We start from the raw sequence: 24348 nt of genomic DNA, 5'->3' as shown, positions 1-24348 counted from the left end.
AGCTGCAAAAAGACAAAAATCTTAACCAAGTTAAGGTGAAAGAACTATAGCTGACAATGGATCACTACTCACTCTCCTATCCATCCTAAAAATATGAATCAAGGTGAAAGGAATATAGCTGATGATGGCTCCCTACTCAATTCTCTATCCACCAAAAATATGTGGATTAAATTAAGGTGGAACAAGCTATAGTTGATGATGGCTCCCTACTCACCTCTCTATCCATCACAAGGTCCATGGTGAGTCCTGCAGGGACGAGGGTGAATGTAAAACCAATCATCATGGGGGCAAAGAAAGAGGAAGCGTCGAAGGTTATTTCGCTCTTGAATGCAGGCAGGAACTGGGAAGATACACTGATGTTGCCATTGCCACCCATTGCGCTGGTAAAAAAATGATTAAATGAATGAGACAAAATTAAATAAGAAAGTGTGAATGAGATGGACAAAAACTATATATGTTCTGACTGTTGTTGTAACTGTGGCACCAGACTCGTGCAAATGTTCTTAGGTGAACTGCAAGGTAAAGTTATTGTTCCCCCATAGTTCACTATCTTTCTTCCACAGCATAGGGTGGGAGCTGAAGGACATCAGTAGACACTGGTGTCACATGTGAAGGCATCCCTATCCAGACCCATAATTAAATGAGATGAAATGAAAAAAGTGAAATCTACATCTATCTATCATCAGATCTTATTACCCCATCAGGACCATACAGGCCTCAGGTTATGTTACTCTATCCAGTTATCTGTGGGAAGTAACAAAATCTTATTGTCAGCCTGAATAAAACACCAAAGTGCACTGTACTGCATTACTTTGACTACACAAATATCTCTAGCCCCTTTCAGATCAGTACTGGTGGATCAATTAAACTATAGTCGTGGCGCACGACTCTGAGGTTGTCATTATCAAACCCTGGCAACCTGTCAACAGTGTGTCCGAGTTAGTATCATATTATACAAGAATCACATTATTGTACAGGAATATATTATACATGAATATCATTATACACGTATACTGTATATTATACGCAAATCACAGGCCCATAGTATCTTACATGAAATCGGATGCACTGTTGAGGGGTACGTTGCCAGGGCACAATAATGCCAACCCCAGAGTTGTGTGCCGTGACTATAGTTATCAAGTAGATCCATTTCTATTGCATAACAAAGGCTTGTCCACTATGTCTTAGTATTCAAGCTGTTGGAGTGGCCCACTTCTGTCAGGTGAAAACACATCAACTATAACTGCATTGAACAGTTTAAAGAGCAACTCACCTTAAGACTGCATTGTTGAGAATGTTGACAAGGATCGGGATGGAGTGCATGAAAGTGTCATTGAAGAGAAGGGTCAAGTTTGCAGACTCCATCGGATCCCTGAAATATATACCAGTAACATGTATTATTAGGCAGGCGGTGGCGACCATCATCCACTCACTTAATGTGGTGCTGCCTACTTCACACTTCACCTTTATCATTCTTTTTTATGTTTCTCCCCTTCTCTATTCCTATTTCTCCCATCCTTCCTGTCACTTTTTATTACTCTTCTCTCCCTTTCAGGTGGCTTTACATTGTGTGACAAGTCAAATGGTTTCTTGCAAGCCAGGAAACAATTTACAGTGCTGGGTGGTAACCATATAACCAATCCATGTGTGTTCTCTACATGTCAAGATGTACAGTAGGTTGGCAGAGGATTAGTGCCCCTCCCCATAAAACAACTAACTACCTCAAAGTCTAATGGCCACCCCTTACAGGATTATGGCATCTGGATACATAGATAAATAGATACAACATGTATTATTACAGTTATACAGTACCATTATCACTGTTATTAGCATTATTAACCACTGCCATCATCATCATCATCATCACCATTATAAGCAACATCAATTTTAGTATTAACCATCATATATTCAGCTTCTCACTAAACTACATGTACAGTATTTCAATGAAGAATGTATGATCCTCCCCCTCTTTGTAAGTCACTCTCATATTCCCTTTTACCACACTCTTCATCTCCATTTTCTTTAAATAACCAAACCATCCATGGACACAATAGCTTCTAGTGAAAAAAGAATTATAGAGAGTGTCCACAGATGGTATGGAATGACTGAGAATAGGATGGTGAAAAGGATAAATGCGAATGAGTGTGCAAGTGTAAGGATGCAAGATAGGCCAAGCTGGCAGTTGGATACGGTAAATGTGTGTTCACATATGGAAGACGTAAATGTTGCTGAGGTTAGGGAACCGACGCTAGACTGACTTAACTGGAAGAATACGACAAGGGCATGGTATCATACTCTGTTTTAGACAGGACAGTCAACAGACTAACTCTGGCAGGTAACATAAAACACACCAAGGAGGGGGGGGATGCAACTAGTTAAGCCTGTGAGGTGAAGCCATGATTCCAGGGGCTTGAATGGAGTGTGAATGAGTATCTGGCTAATTTCACTGGGCATGCTGTTGACAGTTTCCCTTCAATCATGCTTTCTCATTCCTTGTTTTCTGGATCATACCTCACCCCATCTTTAGGAGGGAAAAAGATGTCAGGGAGAATAATAATGTTAATTAACATAAAAGTAATGCCACTCAGGGATGAGTGAGGCTGGTCACTCTCACCTTAAACGTCAGGACCAACTTGCCTAGCCCCGGGCTCCTACGCTCCTCATGGGGAAATGTAGGATTGGATGATGAATGAAAAACATAAAAGAATACAGTGTAATACAGTGAACTCTCAATTATTCGGTGAAATTCAGCAGACCCCTATGACGGATATTGCATAGTACTCCCAGCTGGCTCAACATTCGACATCGAGCCGGATAATGTGTTACTATCTGTCTCAACCCTGTATTCTAAAAACTTTCCCATGAGTAAAAGATTAATATTAAGCATAAAATACAATACAGTATTGATACAGTACAGAAATTCTGTACCTGGTGTGCTATGGACTCACCTAATGTTGGCATCAATGGACAGCAGAGCTGTACACCATGCAGAACAGAACAGTACATTTAATCCCGTGTGGTCTAGCGACAGCAATTACATGTACAGTAATTTCAGAATCACAATACAGCACTAGAACATGAAGAAGTGAGAGGCCACACGATTTCCAACAACAATGAGAGAGGTATGGGAGGCCACAGAGTATGTCACAGCATTTAGATTTTGCCACTGCATGGTCACAAAAGCAGAGTGCACAGACACTTCTTTACTATACAAGATCCACAGGCGAGAATGAGAGAGCGATCGTAGGCTTGGCGCACCGGTTGGGCCACTCCCACAGCACATTCTGATTGACTGGTGCGTTGGGGGCATTCTGATTGGCTGACACATTGTGGGGTTTTCCTGGGCGCCAGATGGCTACCACATTTGAGCCGGATGATGCACCTTGTCACTGGATATTGCAGAGCTACTGGCTACGTCCCATTTCAGCACCAGATATTGCATAATTTTGCCAGACATTGCACTGGGCCGGACACTGCGATGACAGACAATTTAGAGTTCACTGTATACAAAATATATAACTTATTATAGTTATTAAACACCCTTGCTACTCTTATCTTTCACCATTCTGTCTTGGATGTGCTAAATGTTATAATAATCACAACTTCCAATCCCATACTTCCCCCTCTAAGGTGTAGTGGTCCAAAGCTAGGCAACTATAGTCCTGTATGGTTACGGGTAGATGATGAACCTGCTTCCCTTGGTGGCATTACATGAGTGAAAAACCTTCTGTCACTTCTTGGAATTGAATCTATGCAAGGCTGTCAATTCAAATGGGGCATTTCCAAACTGCCCTCTTATGATTTCTATCCTTCCATCTGTGCCTTCATCTCTAGTCTCTTTTCTAGTTGTTCTATAGCTGTTGATGTAGATGGTCACTGCTCTTCTCCTAGATCTATCAACAGTGGTGTTCCTCAGGGCTCTGTCCTATCACCAACTTTCTTCCTTTTATTCATCAATGATCTAAGCTGTACATCTAACCTTATCCACTCATACGCTGATGACTCCACCCTTCACCTTTCCATTCACTTCCCGCATCGTCCATCTCAACAGTTACTTCAACAAACAAGGGATGATGCTATGGCACACCTGATATCTGACTTGGCTCATATCTCTGATTGCAATAAAAGTAATCTTGTTGGTTTTCGTCGTCATCAGCATCATCATCTAATCCTGTGTTGCGCCATGAGAAGCATAGGAGTCCAGGGTTAGGCAAGTTGGTCCTAACATTTATGATGAGAGTCACCAGCCTCACTCATCCCTGACTGGCATTATGTGAGAAATAAACCCCAACCACCCCTTGGATCTAAGCCTACACAGGCTCAATCCAATTGGAACACCTTAATTACCCACTAAACCACCAGGCACAATAATTTGGTTATATGGTTACCACCCAGCAGAGTAAATGGTTTCCCGGTGTAGCATTTAGAAAATACTTTATTGTTACAACTTGATTTTAAACACTTTTCAAATACTGTTCTGTACACTTCATACACCTTATCATTTATGATCTTACAAACTAAAGATGTTCACTTTGTATATTTCACTTATCACTCGTCATCCTTGAGCTGTATATCAGGAATTTCTGGGCAAATGATGTGGGCCAGACTGAGGCAGAGCACGGGGGGAACAATAGTGACACTGCCAGCCCACCTCCAACCGACACACGAACACACAAACAGGGCGGACAATACGGCCGCTCTTGAATGAGGTCAGACAGCGCGGACTGTTTCCACTTTCTAGCTATATCGGAGTTTTCCCGATATACAGGAATTTAGTCTGGTTGGCTCCTCAACTCCGATAAAAGTAAATTCTGGTCTATTAAAGTCCGTTCTGGTGAGGTTTTACTGTGTGTGTGTATACACACACACACACACACATATATACATATATATATATAAACACATTACTTCATCATCAGGAGCCTGTCCAGATACGTGAGGGCAAAATACTATGTTAAATCCCAGAACCTTTGGATATCCTTTTCACATTAATCCCTTTTATTTTTTTCCCCCAGTAACTATGTTCATCTTTGGATACTTTTTTGGAGCTATGGGGGTTTAGTGTAGTCTTCATTTACCCATCATTACAAGATGTTTTCCACTGGCTGAATACAATTATCTGGAAGATGCAAAAATTTGGTCAATAAACATCATCAAAATGACTACTCCATATGATTTTATTCAATTTATGACAGACTCCTTGAAACTGTGGGGTTCAGTATAACCTTCAATAATCCCTTCACTACTAAAGCATATTACTAAGCTGAATAAAATTATTAAAAGTAACAAATGAATAGTGAATCATGAGCAACTTTGTACCTTTTTTTTTATGCATTTTTTTTTTTTCGTACAGTATAGTCTTATTATCTCCAGACAATTTTATTCACCTTAAGGGCACTTCTGCAACTGGATGGGTTAAATATTGTCTTCATTACCCTCTGCACTATTATGTGGCTCTCCTAACCTGAATTACATTGAACGGAGATAATGAAAGAAAAACAACAAAAGATAACATCAGACTCAATGGGTTGTAAAAGTAACTGTTAATTCATCAGCAACTTAATACTGAGAGAAGTTTAAATGAGGAACGTCTGCACTTCTGATGTCCTGTTGCCAAAACCTACTGATGATAATAATGTGCACCATGCAGAATAAATCAGTAACAAAGATGTGCCATAAAGCATCGTAAACCCATCAGAATATGAATACAGGATGACAAAGATGATGATGATGATGATGATGAAGATGAGGGTGATACAATGATGATGATGATGATGAAGATGAGGGTGATACAATGATGATGATGATGATGAAGATGAGGGTGATACAATGATGATGATGATGATGAAGATGAGGGTGATACAATGATGATGATGATGATGAAGATGAGGGTGATACAATGATGATGATGATGATGAAGATGAGGGTGATACAATGATGATGATGATGATGAAGATGAGGGTGATACAATGATGATGATGATGATGAAGATGAGGGTGATACAATGATGATGATGATGATGACGATGATGATGACAATAACAACAATGATGATCATCGTTGGGTCTGGTTAATACTTGGATGGGTGACCGCCTGGGAACACCAGATGCTGTTGGCATCCCTACGTGTCAAGTGGGGTTGGTGGAGGATTAGTGCCCCTCCCTGTAAAACAATTAACTCTAAGCCCTTGGCCACCCCATTTGGGATGCATGGCATCTGGCAATGAATGAATGAATGATCATGTCACTAACTCCCCATAATGCCGCCACTCACCAGAACCACCTCATTTGCTTTATCTTACCCGCTCTGATAAAACGAGGCAACATCGAATGCAGTGAAGTGGTTCCAGTCTTCCGAGAGGTCTGAGTAGTTGCCGGAATATGCCGAGAGAGCCATGTTGGAGGCAGTAAAAGATGCTTCGAGGTCTTGTAGCAGGTGAGTGGTGGAGTTGTGTAGCAGGGCACCAGGTATGTTGCTGTACATGTCTGAAAAATGGATTGATTAGAGATTCAAGTCAGCCTTCATTTCAGAAAGTCCTCATTACCGGTCGTGTTTTTACTAATGTTTCTATCTACAGCCAGACGCCTTAATCCTGGAAGGGAAGGCCACAAACAAATCGCCTCCATATCGCCCTGTCCCCTGCCACATTGCTGTCCTCCCCCAACTTACACCCCCCTCTCTTAATATTTTTCATTTATTTATTTACTTATTTATCTTTCTATACAGTGCTCGTCAGAAGTATTCAGCGTTGTCCGCCGGGCGCGCAATACTTATGGCCCAAAAAGAATCACCCATTTCTGGAGGTAAGAATTGAGCCACAAGTTTGAGCTCCGAGCATGACATCACGGTAGCCTGAGGCCTTCTGACACGCTGGTTGGTTCCCGCCTCAGTCGCCCACGGGCTGCCTGAGAGAGAGGAACTCCGCCGAGTGTCCCTCTCAAATTGCGCCATTTTTTACCGAGTGTCCCGCAGTGTTTTGGCCTTCAAAACTTTGTTATGGCACCTACCCATGAACTATCGAGTGAAATCATATCCCAGATCATTGCTCTAAAGGAGGCAGGCCACCAGACAAAGGAAATTAGTGAATTGGTTGGTGTGGCACGATCGACAGTGCGTCGTTGGTGTGCGCGGTTTCGGGAGGAAAACAGTGGTGAAGTTCCCACAAAGAAACCGAGGTCTGGTAGGCCTAGGAAAACTTCCCCAAGGTCTGTTAATGTTTTAAAACGTGCAGTGGAGTTTAATCCTTGTGTGAGTGCAAGGAAAATTAAGGAGAGCAACCCGGAAGTGTTTGGTGAGGTGTCAGTGAGAACAGTGTCTCGTAGGGTGCATGAGCTTGGTTACACAAGTCACAGGCCTGTGAAAAAGCCTCTTCTCTCTAGCAGCCAGAGAATTCGTAGGCTTGCCTTTGCTAATAAATATCTAAATTGGGGTGAGGAGCAATGGTTGTCAGTGTTGTGGTCTGATGAGGCAACGTTTAGTGTTACCTGTAACAGAGGAGCATGCAAAGGTAGTGACCCACTTGACCCACGGTATGTAGAAAGCACAGTTAAACATCCTGATTCACTCATGGTATGGGGTTGTTTTTCAGGGAAGGGTTTGGGGAAGCTTGTTGTACTTCCCAAGAACCTCAGAGTGAATCAGGATGTTTACCTGGAGCTTCTGTGTGATCATTTACCAGACTCCTTCGAGCTAACAGGTGCACGAGTGTTTCAGCAGGACGGTGCACCTGCTCACAAGGCCAAATCGGTCACCAATTGGCTTCGTGACTGCGAGGTATCATTCATGACAGACTGGCCAGGAAATAGCCCAGACCTCAACCTGATTGAAAACCTCCGGTACCTCGTAAAGAAGAGTCTCCAAGGGAAGGACGTGAGCTCTCTGCCTAAGCTGGAAGCCGCCATTCGTGACTCCTGGGACAAAATACCCCTCCAGCACCTCAGGAGCCTCGCCCTTTCACTTCCAAGACGTCTCAGGTCCGTGAAGAAACGTAAAGGCTACCCTACGAAGCACTAAAGGTAAATAAAATGCATTATTTATATGTTTTTTCAATGTTGAAAGGTTTGTTTCTCAGGAGGGACGCAGGGCGCCCCATACTTCTGACGAGCACTGTATATTCATTGTTTTTGCTACAAAGTCAATAATAATTTATAGAAAAATTACCAATACTCTGTTCACTTTAAGTAGGTGTAAATTTGTTATCTCTCCATACTGAATGCAAAGTAGTAAAAATAAATTAACACTAGAAAATTGTTAGTTGAAAGTGGCATGGAGAGGATGCTGAGACATAGTATCATCTTTCCTGGCCACTCATCTCCGTGAAAAGAGGTGCAAATGACAAAAATTTGGGCCAAGAAGCAAAAGGACAAAAATCTAGGGCAAATTACAGCACAAATGGACAAAAATTTGGGGCAAGTTATGGCACAAAAGGACAAAAATCTGAAGCAAGTTACAGCACAAATGGACAAAAATTTGGGGCAAGTTATGGCGCAAAAGGACAAAAATCTGGGACAAGTTATGGCGTAAAAGGACAAAAATTTGGGACACATTATGGCACAAAAGGACAAAAATATGGGACAAGTTATGGCACAAAAGGACAAAAATTTGGGACAAGTTCAAGTGGAAGAACAATACTAAAGGTCCACTGCTACGTATAAACTTGATTTGAGTGTTTTCCTCAATTTAAAGTATCTGTTGTAAGGAAAAAGTTGTGATACTGAATTTTGCAACATACCAGTAAAATATATAATGAGAACATAATGCATAAGTACTGAATGGTGTTATACTGTGCCTAGATGATGCAGTTATATACAAGGAATGAATGTGGAGATGATGATGACAACAATATATGACTGAACTTGAGGGTGGTAGGAGATGTGGTGTGATATGTTAAGGAGGAGGATAAGTATGGTAAATGACTGTGTGAGAAAGCAAGGTAACAAATTTCAGGAAGCTGGGAAACTGACAGGGTGGGATAAGGCATGTATGGAGAAGCATAACAGAACTGCACTACTACATTCCACCCACCTGCATAAACAAGTAAGCCTGAAGATGGAAGGAGATGAGGTAAGCTAAGAAGGTGGATGGATATGGTAAATCAGTGTGTGAGGAAGTAGTATGAAAGCATCTATGGAGAAGCACTACAGAACTGCACTCCTCCTTCCTCCACTCCACCCACCAGTATTCAAAACCAGGTGTCTATCAGTAGCAATGGGAATGCTCTGGGAGTCAGCAAGTGCGATGGATCCAATAGTGAAGCCCAGCGGGAAGAGGATGAGGAAGACAACAGCGGCTGGTTCCCTCAGTGTTCCAATAGTACGAACCCACAAAAGAGACTTGAATGCTCGCCACTCATCACGTCTTAGGACAGAAATTGACTTTATTATTATTGGTCCACCTAACTTCGGTACCTTAAAGACAGAAATTGACTTTATTATAGTTCGTCCACTTTAATTTGGCTGCCTTAGGAGAGATTTTGACTTTATTATAGTTGGTTCATATAGCTGGTCAAATTTGGCCTTCATTAACACCTTCACTACCAGAAATCTCCTTTAAACCATACAAAACCTTCTGCCAGCAGAAAGAATAAAATAATTATTAAGTTTTCAGGTGAAACGGGTTAAAATGAAAGAAGTATACAGTATATTTGTTACACACTAACTTGATCTAGATTTTTCTCCTTTTGCTGACTTTCATGTAGCCAAGAGGTGGAAAAAGATGATGCTATGACTGTACATCCTTTCCATAGCACTTCTATGTGACCAGCATCATATTCTAGAGTTGATCTAGTGACCCAACTCAGCATTCCAGGTGGGGAAACAGTAATTTTTGACCAGGTTAGTGTAAAAGGGTATAGTTAAACCTATTCCTTACTTTACAGTACTTCACCAGTCCTGACAACGAAGTTGGCAACATCAGCAGTCACTCTTTACTTTACTTCACTTTACTTTGACTGTTTCCTACTTAATTTTAAATCTATTTCTTACTGTAATAAATTTTATATCAAATTATCCCCACCACTACCCCATTTCCTTAAAAGCTGCCTTCAGTGGCCTTCACTTAAATTCAAAAGGCCAGAAATGAGTCACAACTTGGGAACCAGTGGCCCGATTGGACTGGAAATTGCTTTTTTCTTCAAGTTCGAGCATTTTAAAAGTACCCTGCTCTAACAAAAATTGCATTAAGTTGCGTCATTTTTGTTGTGTCAGGGTAACAAACAAACCAACAACCATACAGAAATCGGATCATTATAATACAGATATGGTGGGGATACAGGAATCACCCCTGCCTGTCCCTCTTTCCACCCAGGCCTATATTTCAGAAACTACCAGGTGGACTGGCATCTTATCACACAGAAAAATACAGTATGTGTCGTAGTCAATGCCTGTATAAGTAAAACTGCCATACTGTCTGTACTTTATGAGCTACGACCATATAAGGAAAAATCTGTCTTGTGCTATATCTTGGAATCTTCTTGCTCTTCATATACAGTATTACAGAAAGACAGAGTATGAGTCCTAGTTTATGTCCTTATATATGAAACAGCCACACTATAAGTATTTTACGAGCTATTTCCATACTGTATAAGGAAACTAATCTATAAATACAGGCATAACCCAGTTTAACGATGCAATTGGTTTGGTAAAAACCCATTGTTAGACAGGGTATTGTATATCAGGATAGATTTAACATGTAAAGTAATGGGATGCATTATATTAAGCCTTCGGTTTCCCTCCCAACCAAATCCTAAACTCACCCAAATAAGCCCAAAAACAAATTTAAAGCCAATCTAAATGGCCTAACAGCTTTAAAAGAAGCTAACCTAAGCCTAACACCTGTAAATAACCCACTAAAACCAACAAATTAAATCTGAAAATTGTCAAATATAAGTCTGGAAAAAAAATCAAGTTTAGTAAACTATACCCCAAAATGACAATGTTCACCCCACCTATGGCTGAAACACATTAAGTCCAAAAACTGTTTATAAAGCAACCTAAACACACAATTTTAGTCTAAAATATCATCAAATAGATAAAAAAAAAAACATCAAAACCCATCGTTAAACTGGGGTTTGGCCATCATTAGGCGGGGTATGGTGGTATTTCTACCCCCATCGTTAAGCCGGGGTATCGGATCAAGGGCTATCGTATATCAAGGTATACCTGTAGCTGTAGCTTGGACACAACAGTACTTGCTGGATCAACTTTACTTCTTAAAGAAAGATAATGTGTGAGTCCTAGTTTATGCCTCACTATATGAAATTCCCATACTTATTACAGTACTGCATATCTATAAATTCTTTACCACATGGTGGAGATACGTCTTTGCTAAAGGCTTGTTCTAATTATACTTCAAATCTACCCTCAACTTTACTTCATTTAACCCCTTAAACGCGGATCGTCGTGTTTGCGACGCTCGGCGAAAAGGACATAACGGTGGATCGTCGCGTTTGCGATTCTAGTAAATTTTGAATAACCGCGGGCAAGCAGGCTCCAGCTGGTATTGTCTATCAGTACCACCACCCTTTAGCTACTTTTAGCACACTTGACCTTTGTACCACTGACCTCGGTTGTTGCCAAGTATCATTTTTTTTACCCACCCACGCACCGCTGCCCGGCCCTCCCTCGTCGTGCGATATGGCAGCGCGCGGACAGCTCAGACGTATCAATCTGCACCTTCCTCTCGCAAGCACTTTTTGCTAATTGGAAACGCTTGTTTCCCCAGTTGTCACACTAGCATTTTTTCCCGCGGTTTGCCCCTGTTTAGCGTCAGTTTATCACAATCTTTGAAGGTGACACCATGTCTCACTCAAGCTCTTCCGAGTCTGTGCCTTCCAGCCCTCCGAAAAAGGGCTTTGTGACCTCCACCCTGTCCAAACCCTTACTAGGAACTGCTAAGGGCCTTAGTGACTCGGCTATAGGCATTGAATTGTTGAAAGCGTCAATGGATTATGGTAGTGACGTCGGAGTGTTATCGAGCCTTGCCGAGTCAGACACTCTATCGAGTGCTGAGTCTGAGGTGCCTGAAGTGACAATTCCTGTGCCCAGCACCTCAACAGGCAAGGCTCCAGTGAAAAGGGGACTAGTGTATGGAAAGGAGGCCAAGAGGAGACAAAGTGGTAACCCCGCTTCCCAGCCATTGTCTTCCTCAGACCGGCCATTGTCCCCTACACCAGGTCACGCCGCCGCCATAACGCCTCGCACTCCCAGCCCCATTCTCTCGTCATCTTCGTCTGCTGTGCTTTCTCCAGAGTTCTGAGTCTCCTTCACCACCTCGGAAGGGAAGTAAGCAGTCTGGTTTACGTAGAGGTTTCCGTAGGCCCCGTGTCCATGCTGGTAGGAGTAGGAAAGTGTTGCCTAGTGTTAGAGTTAGTGGTAAGGTTACTCGCACGAGGCAACTCACCACTCAGGCCACTGCGAGTGACCTTGAACCTTCTCCTTATCTCCCCACCACCACCACCACCACACAGACACGACCTAGCACAGCCTCTGCCACACGGCCTGCCTCAACCACTGCCTCACCCACTGTCACACGGCCTGCCTCACCCCCCGCCGCCCCCACCACCTCCCAGCCTAGGCAGGGCACTCTGGATGCCTTCGTGTGGTCTGAGGGCTCAGATTTTGTGCCAGAAGATCTGCCCTTTGATGCCAGTGGGTGTGGGATACAGGCTGACTTCCCTGTCCCAGAGGATGGTGAATGTCTGGACTAACTGTTGGCCTTCCTGGATAACGAAGTCATGGAGCAGATTTGTACTGAGACGAACAGGTACAAAGGGCAATCTGCTGCAGTTCGTGAAGGTGAAGGTGACGCTGCAACGCCATCCACGTCGCGGATGGCAGCATGGGTTCCTGTGACGATCCGGGAACTATTTGTATTCATCGGCTTGATGCTTCTCATGCCACATAACTGGAAGCACAAGCTCGTGGAATACTGGAGTGCTGATGATCTTTGCCCCACACCCATCTTCAACAAATACATGAGTCGTGATTGTTTCAGGCAACTCATGACTTACCTTCACTTTGTCAACAACGATGAGCCTTCCCAAACTGACCCATTATGGAAAGTGAGGGGAATCCTGAACCTGATCAAGGACAAGTTTATGACGTTCCTTCGGCCCTTCAAGAAAGTTGTGATTGACGAGTCCTTGGTTTTGTTCAGGGGCCGTCTTCGGTTCGTGCAGTATATTCCTAGCAAACGCCACCGCTTTGGAATAAAGTTTTTCGTGCTGTGCGACTGCAAGACGGGGTTAATCCTAGACTTCGTTATCTACACCGCCAGCAATGTGGACTTGGACAAGACTGACCCCCTTGGATTCTCTGGTTCTGTGGTGAAAGTGCTTTTGGAAAAGTACTTTGGAGGGAATCATGTCCTGTATACGGACAATTATTATACAGCTCCCAAACTCACCAAGTACCCTTCAGAACACGGCGTCAGATCCTGTGGCACTGTCCGGAGCAATACGGCACACTACCCTGCCTTCCCCGAGGCTGAAGGATCAAAGCGGGGAGACGTGCACCTGAAAAAATCGGACAAAATGCTGGCGATCAGGTGGCACGATAAGAGAATCGTCAATGTGCTCACCACAGTTCAGAAGGGGGAAATGCAAGCCACAGGGAAGGTCAACAGAAGGACTGGCGATCCTGTGATGAAGCCTGATGCTGTGATTGACTACAACGTCAATATGCGGCTGGTGGACAAGTCTGATATGATGATCGGAGAGATAGACTGCCTGAGGAGGAACCGTCGTTGGTACAGGAAGGTGTTCTTGCACTTGTTTGATATGTGCATGCTGAACGCCTTCATCCTGTATAAGAAAAAGAACAGGAAGCCAGCAAACTACTCTCTCCGGCATTTTTCTAAGACTTGTGTGTACCGGCTGCTTCAGCGTTTTGGGCAGGTACTGCCATCAGGTCCCAGACGCCACTCACACACACCTCCAGACTGCCTACAGTGCCAGGACTACCTTCAGCGACACCGCCTGGAGCCATTGCCTGCCACTGCCAAGAGGGGAAAAGCACTCAGGAGGTGTCATGTGTGCAGCCACACTACCAGGCAAGACAGAACATTTAGGCGCACCTCCTTGCAGTGCAAAGAGTGCAAAGTTCCCCTCTGTGCTTACCCGTGTTTCTTTGACTACCACAGCCTGACTAGATATTGAAAATAAGGGTAAGATTCTTGGAAATAATACTGAGAGTGACAGTGATACTAGTGTTTAGTTTTCTTTTACGTACTGACAGTGACAGTCTGATGAGTGTAAATTAGTGTATGTACTTGTAAAAGCACTGACAGTGACAGTGTTTTTTGGTGTAAATAATTGTACATAGTAATAATATAAGTATTGCGAGTGACAGTCAATCCAGTGTAAGAAGTTGAAAGCATATGTTCCTATTCTATGTTCTGACAGTGACAATTTGTTGTGTAGAAAATATTATTTTTATAACTAATGACAGTGACACTGATGAATAAGGCACTAAACTGACAGCTAGAGTGAAAGCGAGCGATAGAAATGAAGTGCGAGTGGCCGACAGGAGCGAGAATAAAGTGCCTGCCGTAAGGCAGAATAAAATCGCGCCGCGGTGGTCTTTCTCATTCCCGCTTCACAATACTGGCAGTGACAGCGATTTTTAGGGCCGTAATAGTGCCAAGCAAGCCTTTGGGAAGTACTATGAAGGAAAATAATGTAGTATACGTGTTTTTAGCTGTGAAAAGGGAAATGTGTGTTCAGTGACGGGAAGATCGCCGACGTGCTGCATGTCGGTCGTAGGCTCCGTTGATTGTAGCCTTATTTTCAGTGTTTATTGTACAAATACGGATTCCAAACTATCTGTACGTTGTTGTATAAAGTGTACTGTGACAGATTGAGGCTGTGGTAGAGGGGAAACCGGGTTGCTGGAGGTGTGAAAGTGAAGACTTTGTTACCCAACTTTGCAAGTCTCCACAAGTCCTTTGGTAGTCCACGAAGGCTCAACACCTGTCTCAGGAGAAAGCTGAATGTAAGTACTATATGCCATAAAAATTTTAATGTTCTAGGGTTAATCTCTGATTTTTGGCAAATATTTTCCCACAGGTACTCAGACCCCGCTACAACCCCGCCACAAGGGGGGGGATCGGCCGTACACGGCCGCGTTTAAAGGGTTAAACTCTTTTCCCAACATCACTTCATTTATAATCTCACCCAACCTTACTTCATTTAAAATCTCTCCACAACCTTACTTCATTTAAAATCTCTCCCCAACATTTAATCATTTAAAATCTCTCCCTAACATCACTTCACTTAAAATTTCTCCTCAACATTACTTCATTTATAATCTCTCCCTAACATCACTTCATTTAAAATCTCTCCCAAACATTATTTCATTTAAAATCTTTCCCCAATATCACTTAATTTTAAATCTCTCCCCAAGATCACTTCACTTAAAATCTCTCCCTAACATCATTTCATTTAAAATCTCTCCCCAACATCACTTCACTTAAAATCTCTCCCAACATCACTTAATTTTAAATCTCTCCCCAACATCACTTCATACAAAATCTCTCCCCAACATCATTTTATTTAAAATCTTTCCCCAACATCAATTAATATCTCTCCCCAACATCACTTCATTTCAAATCTCTCCCCAACATCACTTCATTTCAAATCTCCCAAGTATTTCATTTAAAACCTCTCCCCAGCATCACTTCATCTACATTCTCTCCCCAACATTATTTCATTTATAATCTATCCCTAACTTTACTTCAATTTTTATTTATTCCAAGCTTTACTTCAATTTGTATCTAATCCATACTCTACTCCACTTTATATCTTTTCCTTACTTTACTTCCACAGCATCAATAGCGAACCCAGCCACATCTGCAGTCTTTGTATCGACCCCATTCTGCTCCATGGCTGGCTGGACGCTGGAGGCCTGGTGGATGGGAGAGGCCGAGGGGGATCGTTCTTGTATCATCTGCTGGCCAAGGTTGTCAATGGATTTCAGGTCCCCGCCTTCATTCTCATCGTTCAGGGTCAGGAATACCTTGTGGAAGATTATATGGAGTGAGATGGATATGGTGGTGGTGATGATGACAAAGAGATATAGAGTTTTTGAAAAGTCAGTGTGTTGTAAAAGAGTGCTATATCTTGTATGCACGTTTGTGTGTGTGTGTGTGTGTGTGTGTGCAATGATATGCACACATACACACACACACACACACACACACACACACACATATACACACACACAAAAAAAAACTCAAACTACCACACTTCACAATGGAACGAAACTTTGAAACACAGTACTAACCAAACAACAGTACAACCTTCCCTAGCTAGGCAGTACAGAGAAGAAAATATCCAAGTGACACAAGAGCAAAACATTCACCCACACCCACCTCCTCAAGCGTCGTCATGGAAATCCCATAGCCTTCAATCCCAATGTTGATGTCTGGATTGCTGATATATTTGTCCAGTAGAGAGAAAAGCGTTGGGAACTGCGTGGCCGAGTTACTGGGAAGGAGGAACGACATCTCTTTGCCGTAGAAGCGAACCATCTGGACATCCGTGATAGTTTTCTGTAGCTCTCCTGTGATTGTTTCTGGCACCACACTCTCAGACACAACCAACCTGATGATATGGGTACGTCGTCATTATCCTCCCTCCCTCCTCCTCAGCATCATCACCACCACCATCCTCATCATCCAGCCCTCTTTTTCCCACATAAGATTAGGGTGAGGCAGGGTTCATAAAGCAAAGAAAGAGAAAAACACACAGAAAAGGGAGAACAAATTAACAGTATAGAGTACGACAGTGAAACTGGCCAGAAATTCACTTACCATTCGCACTCCTGATCGACTACAATTTTTTTTTTTCTTTTTTACTTAAAGTTTTGTGATTCATTATAAGGCTGCTGTGGTATCAGATATGAATGGTTTTGTGCTTGTAACCTCTATCATGAGCCAGAAGCATGTCTCACTTAAAGCTGTTTCACTTAAAGTAGCATTTGGCCCTCATAAATCTTCGAGTTTAAGTGAGGGGCTGAATGAACAGTAAAGCTACTTCCACAGCTGATTTGTCTGAATTATCACATCATCATCACCACCAATGTCACTTGTCACCATCATCACTGTCATCACCATCATCATCCAGACTTCTTTTTTCCACCTAAGGATGGGGTGAGATGGGGTCCAAAATATAAAGAAAAAGAAAGCACTAATACTGCTAAAAAAAAAGTTCACTGGCTGGAGGGGTTAATACTGAGGACTGCAACATACAAGTGAGATGATACCCAGGCTCAGGGTTAATCCTCCACTTATCCATTACCTACTTTGCAACTTATTTCAGCTGCCATTAGCCCTGGGAGGTACTACTGTGAGTGAGAAACTTGGCTACAAACTTGGTAACTAGCCACAATTATTACGTTAAGGAGGGAAATTTACTCACATGTAAACAGAGCCAAAGTCCAAAATGAAACTCGCACAATTACAAATCTTATTACATATCCTGAATGTCTTTTCTCCCAACAGATTCCAGTAAATGATAAGTAATCAGCTGGTTTAGGCACTTGGTTTAGCTTCCAGTTCAGAGATAGCATCAGGTGTACCATGGCCACCCTCAATATGGGGATACTTATGAGGCAACAAGGCACCATTTGATTTGATTCAGCAACAAACAATCTTCATATGCTAGTAAATGCTTGGCCGTGCACAAAGATATTCTTATCTTACACCAATTTATGCAAAATGAAATCAAGGTATTCACCTCAAAGAAACTCCCTGTAGTCAAATGAATTAAGGCTTTGGAAATTCTGTAACACCTCTTTCTTAGTGATTTATTCTGAACATTACACCTTAATATACCACAATGATATAAAAGAAAATACCCAGTACTGAAATGAATCCATATAAATAGCTAAGGGGTACTATAAAAGCCTCTATGTCACTTAGAATATGGCCCTTAGTAGTACTGTTGTAGCCCCAGGTTCACTTGAAACCTGAGCCTAGTACACTGCCAGCTGGAATTGCCCTTCTCCAGCAGTCCACCGGCCTCTTTTTGGGCAGAAGGTCAGAGTTGAGGGAGGCATGTACAGTATAATCAGGCAGTGGAACTACCCAGGTATATTGGTGTTACCATGTAAGACATCCCTCTCCAGCACCAGTAAAAGGGTTAAAGCAAAAATATGAACACATGTGAAGTGACAACATGGGTCATACCTGTTATTGAGGAGACTGAATCTAAATCTATGCTGATATGCAAAAGACATAACATACAAGAAGATAACAAGATGTAGTAGGCTTAATAAATCACTAGGAGGTGATATGAAGCCTCCTATACCACTCAAAACACAGGCCAGAAATGCATAAAAACAACATACGTGAGGTGGTATCCGAGGCCAAACTTGTTCTTGAGGAAGAGTGAGGTGCCACAGCACCGTAGTCTGCCCTGAGACATGATGGCCTTGCGATCTGCCAAGATGTCCGCCTCATCCATGAAGTGAGTTGTCAGCAAGATTACCTTGGGGGTGGAAGGGGGGACTCTTATTCATCATTGTCATCATCATCATCATCATCAATGTCATTACACACCACCATTACCAGCATCACCACAATGACCTCTGTTGTTACACTGACACAATCTTTTTAGTGTAATCAATCAATTAATCAACCGCACCACCAGCATCACAACATTATAATTCATCATGGTCATCACAATCACCCTGACTTTTTTTCTCTCTCTCTCTCTCTCTCACCTACCAATGGGGGTGAGGTACTATAAACAGCCTATCTTATTTTGCCATTAACCCCCGCCACGCTAATTCTTACCAACCTGGTTACCTTCTCCGAGTTATTCTTTTTGGATATTCTTTTTTTCTTTTTTAAAAAATCTATCTCTCTATTGCCAGACACATTAATCCTGTAAGGGGTGGCCACAAACTAATCAGCTCCATGTCGCCCTGTCCCCCGCTATTTCATTGCCCTGCTCTCAGCTCACATCCCCCTCTCCACTCCATCCTTCCATCTCATCCTTGACCTCCCCCATCCTCTTCCCCTCCCACCACCTCTCTCACATACACTCTCCTCATCAGTCTCTCATTCTCCATCCTCTCCACATGTCCAAACCACCTCAGTGTGTTTCTCCTAACGCTTCCTACCACATCCACATCCACACCAAAATGCTCGTTCACTTCCTCATTTGTCAGTCTGTCTCTCCATGTGACTCCACAGGCTCCTCTCAAATAACTCATTTCCATTGCTCTCACTCAACTTCTGGCCCTCCAACAAGGTCCAAGCTTCAGTTCCATATGTTTGAGTTGGTATCACAATACTGTCATGTACTAGCTTTTCACTTCCATGTTCACTTCCTTGTTTCTTATCACTGCTTTCAAGGAAGTGATTTTTTGTCATCAGATCAAGTGTTTCTGAGCTCGAACTTTTCATCAACCTCATCTTTTGTAATTTGCACCTCTTGGGATCGTGTGAGGGCGGCGACAAGTTGCCAACACCGCAGGATAGAGACAGGCATGAGTCCGCCATTGCTGGGCTACAAATGAGAAATGAATTACTAAATATGCAGTATTTGGCAACTACGGTGTGGTAGGGATTGGCAACAGCTCTGATGGCACAGAGGGAGACTCAACGTTCCCATGGAAACCACTGGCATTTCCTCGTGCTTGAAATTATGACGCAGAGACCCATTGCCTCATATGAGGTGATCAGCGCAGTCAGGGGTGGCCTGTATATCGCCTCATATGAGGTGATGAGCAAGGCAGGGTTAAAAACTAAAGAAGTGCTTATCCACTGCTACTGCATCTACAAAGCTGAACTGCCAGTTTCTTCTAAATGACAGAACCAGATGAGTTGCATGGGGAAAGTTGTGATATCCTGGAACAAATCCTTTACATATAATATGGATTACCTGTAAATAAGAACACATCCTCAGTCTCAATGGATCAAATATTTGTGGAATAACAGATAGTGACGAAGGCTAGTGAGAAGGACCATAAGGTGTTTATAGCATTCATGAATCTGGAAAAAGCATACGACAAAGTGGACAGAGAAGGATTGTGGAAGGTACTGTGCATATACGGTGTAGATGGTAAGCTGCTAGGTGCTGTCAAGAGTTTTTATAATGACAATGAAGGATGTGTATGGGTAATTGGGAATCTAAGTGAATGGTTCATGATCGGTGTGGGCGTGCAGCAAGGTTGTGTGATGTCCCCATGGTTGTTCAATATATATATATGAATGGGGTGATAAGAGAAGTAGAAACACGAGTAATACAGAGAGGGATGGTATTGGTAATGAATGGTGATGGACGGAATATCTCAAATTTGTTGTATGCTGATGATGCAGTACTACTTGCAAATACCAGACAAGAACTTGGTAGACCATTGCAGAATTCTGTTAATGTCTGTGGGCATCATGCCTTGAGAGTAAATGTAAAAAAGAGTAAAGTGATGGTTATTGAGAGAGAAGGTGAATCCCAGTGTGATGTTACAGTGAACGGAGAGAGACTGGAACTGGTAAGAGAGTTCAAAAACTTTGGTACAGTGATAGAGAAGAGAGGAAATGTGCAGAAGAAGTGGAAAGTACAGTGACACAAGGAAGAAAAGTAGTTGATGCTATGAAGGCCTTGATAAGAAACAGAGGCTTGCGTGTTGCAGCTGCACGAGGCTTACATGAAGGAGTGTTAGTGCCAACTTTAACCAGGAATGTGAGAATATGGTGTGGCATGAAAAGTCAGGAGTAAGTGCAGTGGAGATGGGACTGCTGAGGAATGTATGTGGAGTACAGAGGGTGGATAGGATATGAAATACTGTAATGTGATTTGTGAAAGATGCGGAATGAGGAAGTCGGTGGACACCAGAATCGAAGAGAGTGTACTGAGATGGTATGGTCATGTGGAGAGAATAGATAACAAGAGAGTGGTGAAAAAGGTATATCTGAGTGAATTTGAAGGAGGGGGGAGACGAGGTAGGCCAAGGAGAAGGTGGAGAGATATGGTGGATGAGTGTGTGAGGAAAAGAGGTATGGAAGTCGGTTAGGCTAGGGGACTGACAAGAGATCGAGCTGCCTGGATGAATGTTGCATGGAGAAGTGCATGATCAGGGATTTGGCACCCCGTTTTAATGTGACAGTGTCCAGATTGACTGTATCGGATATATTTAAGTGAAGCAATGGAATATGGTGAAAGTTTATGGCGTATCAGATAGAACCAGGATTCCAGGGGCTTGAACGATGAGTGAATGGAAGCATGGCCCATTGGACTGGGCAGACTTAGGCTGTCTGGATGTGCTACTCCTCTCCTTGCCCTAAGGTGGGAAAGGAGGTCCAGATGCTGATGACGATGATGATGATGATGACTGATTATTAATGACTATGATGACGACAATGATGATGATGATGATGATCAGTTGCTCACCTTGCCTTCCTTTCTCATTCACATACCTCTCCACTCCCTCCCACCACCTTCCCCTTGGTCTCCCCTTTCCCTTTCCATCCTCATCTCACTCACATACTCTCTCCTATTCAATCTCTCTTTCTCAAAGTTTTAATAATACCGGGTCAGTTACTCAGCTTGCCTTCCTTCCTGTTCCGCGAAAGTCCCTACTGTTTCACACTCACACCAGCCTCATTCACATATCTCTCAACCCCATCCCTCCACTCTATCCCCAACCTCTCCCTCCCTCTCTCCCCTTCATTTCACTCACATACACTCTCCTAGTCCATCTCTCATTCTCTAGTTATTAATAATAGATCTGTCAGATGCTTACCTTGCCTTCTTTCCGGTTCTTCAATAGGCCCCACAGCTTCCTGCGAGAATAAGCATCCACACCTGCTGTTGGCTCGTCCAGGAAAATTATCTTCGGATCACCAATTATAGCGATACCAATAGACAGCTTCCTCTTCTGACCACCTGCAGTTTGGGAAATACAGTTATAATAATTTTAACTTAACCTGGCCCTGACTTTTGTCCTTTTTCTGCCTATTTCACACTGCCCAATAGTGGTAAAATGCAGCACTATTGCTCTACTGTACATCCTTTCCATATCACCTCTTCATGACTAGCATCATCTTCTGATGTTAATCTATTGCCACAATGCAGCATTCACAATGGAGAAACGGCAATTTTAAACCAAGTTAAGTGGAAAACAATATAGTCTGCCTTTAATCCTTCCACTTCTATGGAAAGGTATGGATAAAATTATTTTACTCAGGTTACAGAGCGCTGGATAGGGACGCCTTCACATGTTGGCACTGATATAACTAGGCAGTTTCACTGTTCAGTTATACAAATACTCCTAACATTCTCCCTGTCTCCTGAAAGGAGGATGGAAGACTGCAGATGGGACTGTAGTCCAATGGGTTCACACAGAGATGAAGCTGGGGCTACAATACCTAATACTCATGCTGCAACAACACAATTTTGTTCAGATGAGAGATATTCCAGTAGTAAGGGGAGTTGAAAACTGACGTCATTAATTTTTGTATCGCTCAAATATCTGTTACCGGTACCTGAATAAAACTGTGTGTGTTCAGCCTACAGTAAAATACCAGTGTACCAACTGCAGCAAAAGGGTTCATATAAACTTGATCCATTATTAGTTGCCGATCTACTACTGGTAACTTTTTTTCCCCCTATAACTATGGGGTATATGTGCAGGAGTAGATGAGAATGAGAGGGCAAAGGAAGGAGTGTGTATAGTTGTGAGTAAAAGATGGAAGAAGAGAATAAGACAGTATGGATCAGTTGGGTCAAGGATTGTGTGGGTAAAGTTGAAAGTTGGAATACAAATGTGGGCGATTGTGTGTGTGTATGCGCCAACGCAAGATCGTGCTAGAAGAGTGAGAGAAGAGTTCTGGACAAATGTGGAAGTGTGCATGGAAAAGTTTGGAAGGAATGAGAGAGTGTTTTTGATTGGTGATATGAATGGCAAAGTTGGTAATATGAAGGTGGATGGAATAGTTGGTGAGTGGGGTGTGCCTGCCGAGATAGATGAGAATGGGAGTGCGTTAGTGGACATTTGTGCTGGGAGGGGGTTGGTGATAGCCAATACCCTCTTCAGGCATAAAATGATACACAGGTATACATGGCGAGTGATGAGAAGGGTGGGTGGTGAACTGAATGAAAGGAAGGCAATGATTGATTATGTGTGTGTGGATGAAAGGATGCGAAGATGTGTAAAGGATGCAAGAGTGTATAGAGGTTGGGGGAGTGGACTTTCTGACCACTACTTGGTGGTGGCCAGAATTAGGATGCAAGTGAGATGGAGGAATAGAAGAAGGGAAAGACGAGAGGAAGGAGTAGTTGCAAGGAGAGTGGAAAGGTTACAAGAGGATGAGATAAAGGCAGAGTATAAAAGAGAAGTGGAGGAACGATTGGGCAAATATGAGTTGGAGCAGATGGGAGACGTGGAAGGTGTGTGTAAGATATTTACAGAAGAAATATGTGCAGCATGTGATGTGGTGTGTGGAAGGAAGAGAAGGCGGAGGGGGGTGCAAGGAACAGCGTGGTGGACTGAAGAGGTGAAAAAGGCTGTGGCACAAAAGAAGAAAGCATACAATGAATGGGTGAGAAATAGGGGCGTGGAAGAAGTTGAGAGGCGGAAGAGAGAGTTATATGTGGAAAGGAAGAGAGGTGAAAAAGATTAGTAAGAGAGAGTAAGAAGAGAGTGGATGAGGAATTTGGAAGGAATTTGAGTGTAAAGTGGAGGGACTGTAAGAAAATGTTCTGGAGAGAAGTGAAAAGAGTAAGACAGGGTGGAAGTGAAGTTAGCAGGGGAGTGAAAGATAAAAATGGTAGATTACTAGTGGAGAAGGCAGAAAAAGTGAGCAGATGGAGAGAACACTTTAAGGAATTGTTGAACGTAGAGGATGGAAGTAATGCGAGTATAAGTGGCTGGGGAATGGCTGGGAGAAGGAGGGAGGTGAGAAGACAGGAAGAAATCAGTAGGATAGAAGTTGTGGAAGCAATGAAGAAAGTTAAATCAGGGAAAGCCCCAGGAATTGATGGAGTGTGTGGTGAAATGCTGAAGCATGGGGGAGAGATAGTAGTAGAATGGATGTGGAAGATGTGCAGATTGGCCTGGGAGGAAGGTAGAGTCCCGGAGGATTGGAAGTCAGGTATAATTATTCCCTTGTACAAAGGAAAAGGGAAAAAAGAAGTGTGTGGTAATCATAGGGGCATTTGTCTTCTTAGTATAATAGGAAAAGTGTATGGTAGGATACTTATAGACAGAGTTAGAGAAAGAACAGAGAAATTAGTTGGAGAAGAACAGGGAGGCTTTAGGAAGGGAAGAGGTTGTGTAGATCAGATATTCATTCTTAGATCTTTAGTGGAAAAGTTTCTAGAGAAGGGAAAGAAGTTGTATGCGGC

At 42.8% G+C, this 24348-nt stretch overlaps 1 protein-coding gene across 1 annotated transcript in view; it reads right to left on the bottom strand.

The window, feature by feature from the left end:
* The window catches only part of LOC145416099 (cholesterol transporter ABCA5-like), a 107445-nt gene that overhangs the window by 23882 nt on the left and 59215 nt on the right, over nucleotides 1-24348 (bottom strand). The window contains exons 20-28 of the mRNA XM_080285190.1: nucleotides 21746-21888; nucleotides 18347-18486; nucleotides 16368-16599; nucleotides 15810-16012; nucleotides 9175-9356; nucleotides 6301-6484; nucleotides 5150-5165; nucleotides 1274-1359; nucleotides 215-380 (exon numbers count right to left, since the gene is read on the bottom strand). Coding sequence (XP_080141316.1) covers nucleotides 215-380; nucleotides 1274-1359; nucleotides 5150-5165; nucleotides 6301-6484; nucleotides 9175-9356; nucleotides 15810-16012; nucleotides 16368-16599; nucleotides 18347-18486; nucleotides 21746-21888 — 1352 coding nt within the window. The remainder of the gene's footprint in view (nucleotides 1-214; nucleotides 381-1273; nucleotides 1360-5149; nucleotides 5166-6300; nucleotides 6485-9174; nucleotides 9357-15809; nucleotides 16013-16367; nucleotides 16600-18346; nucleotides 18487-21745; nucleotides 21889-24348) is intronic.

This window comes from Coenobita brevimanus, chromosome 104 (assembly GCF_032717465.1).
Source record: "Coenobita brevimanus isolate Jiangsu-jjx chromosome 104, ASM3271746v2, whole genome shotgun sequence".
In the NCBI taxonomy this organism is placed as follows: domain Eukaryota; kingdom Metazoa; phylum Arthropoda; class Malacostraca; order Decapoda; family Coenobitidae; genus Coenobita; species Coenobita brevimanus.
The sequence above is the reverse complement of the archived record's forward strand: the minus strand, read 5'-3'. Positions and strand labels throughout refer to the sequence as shown.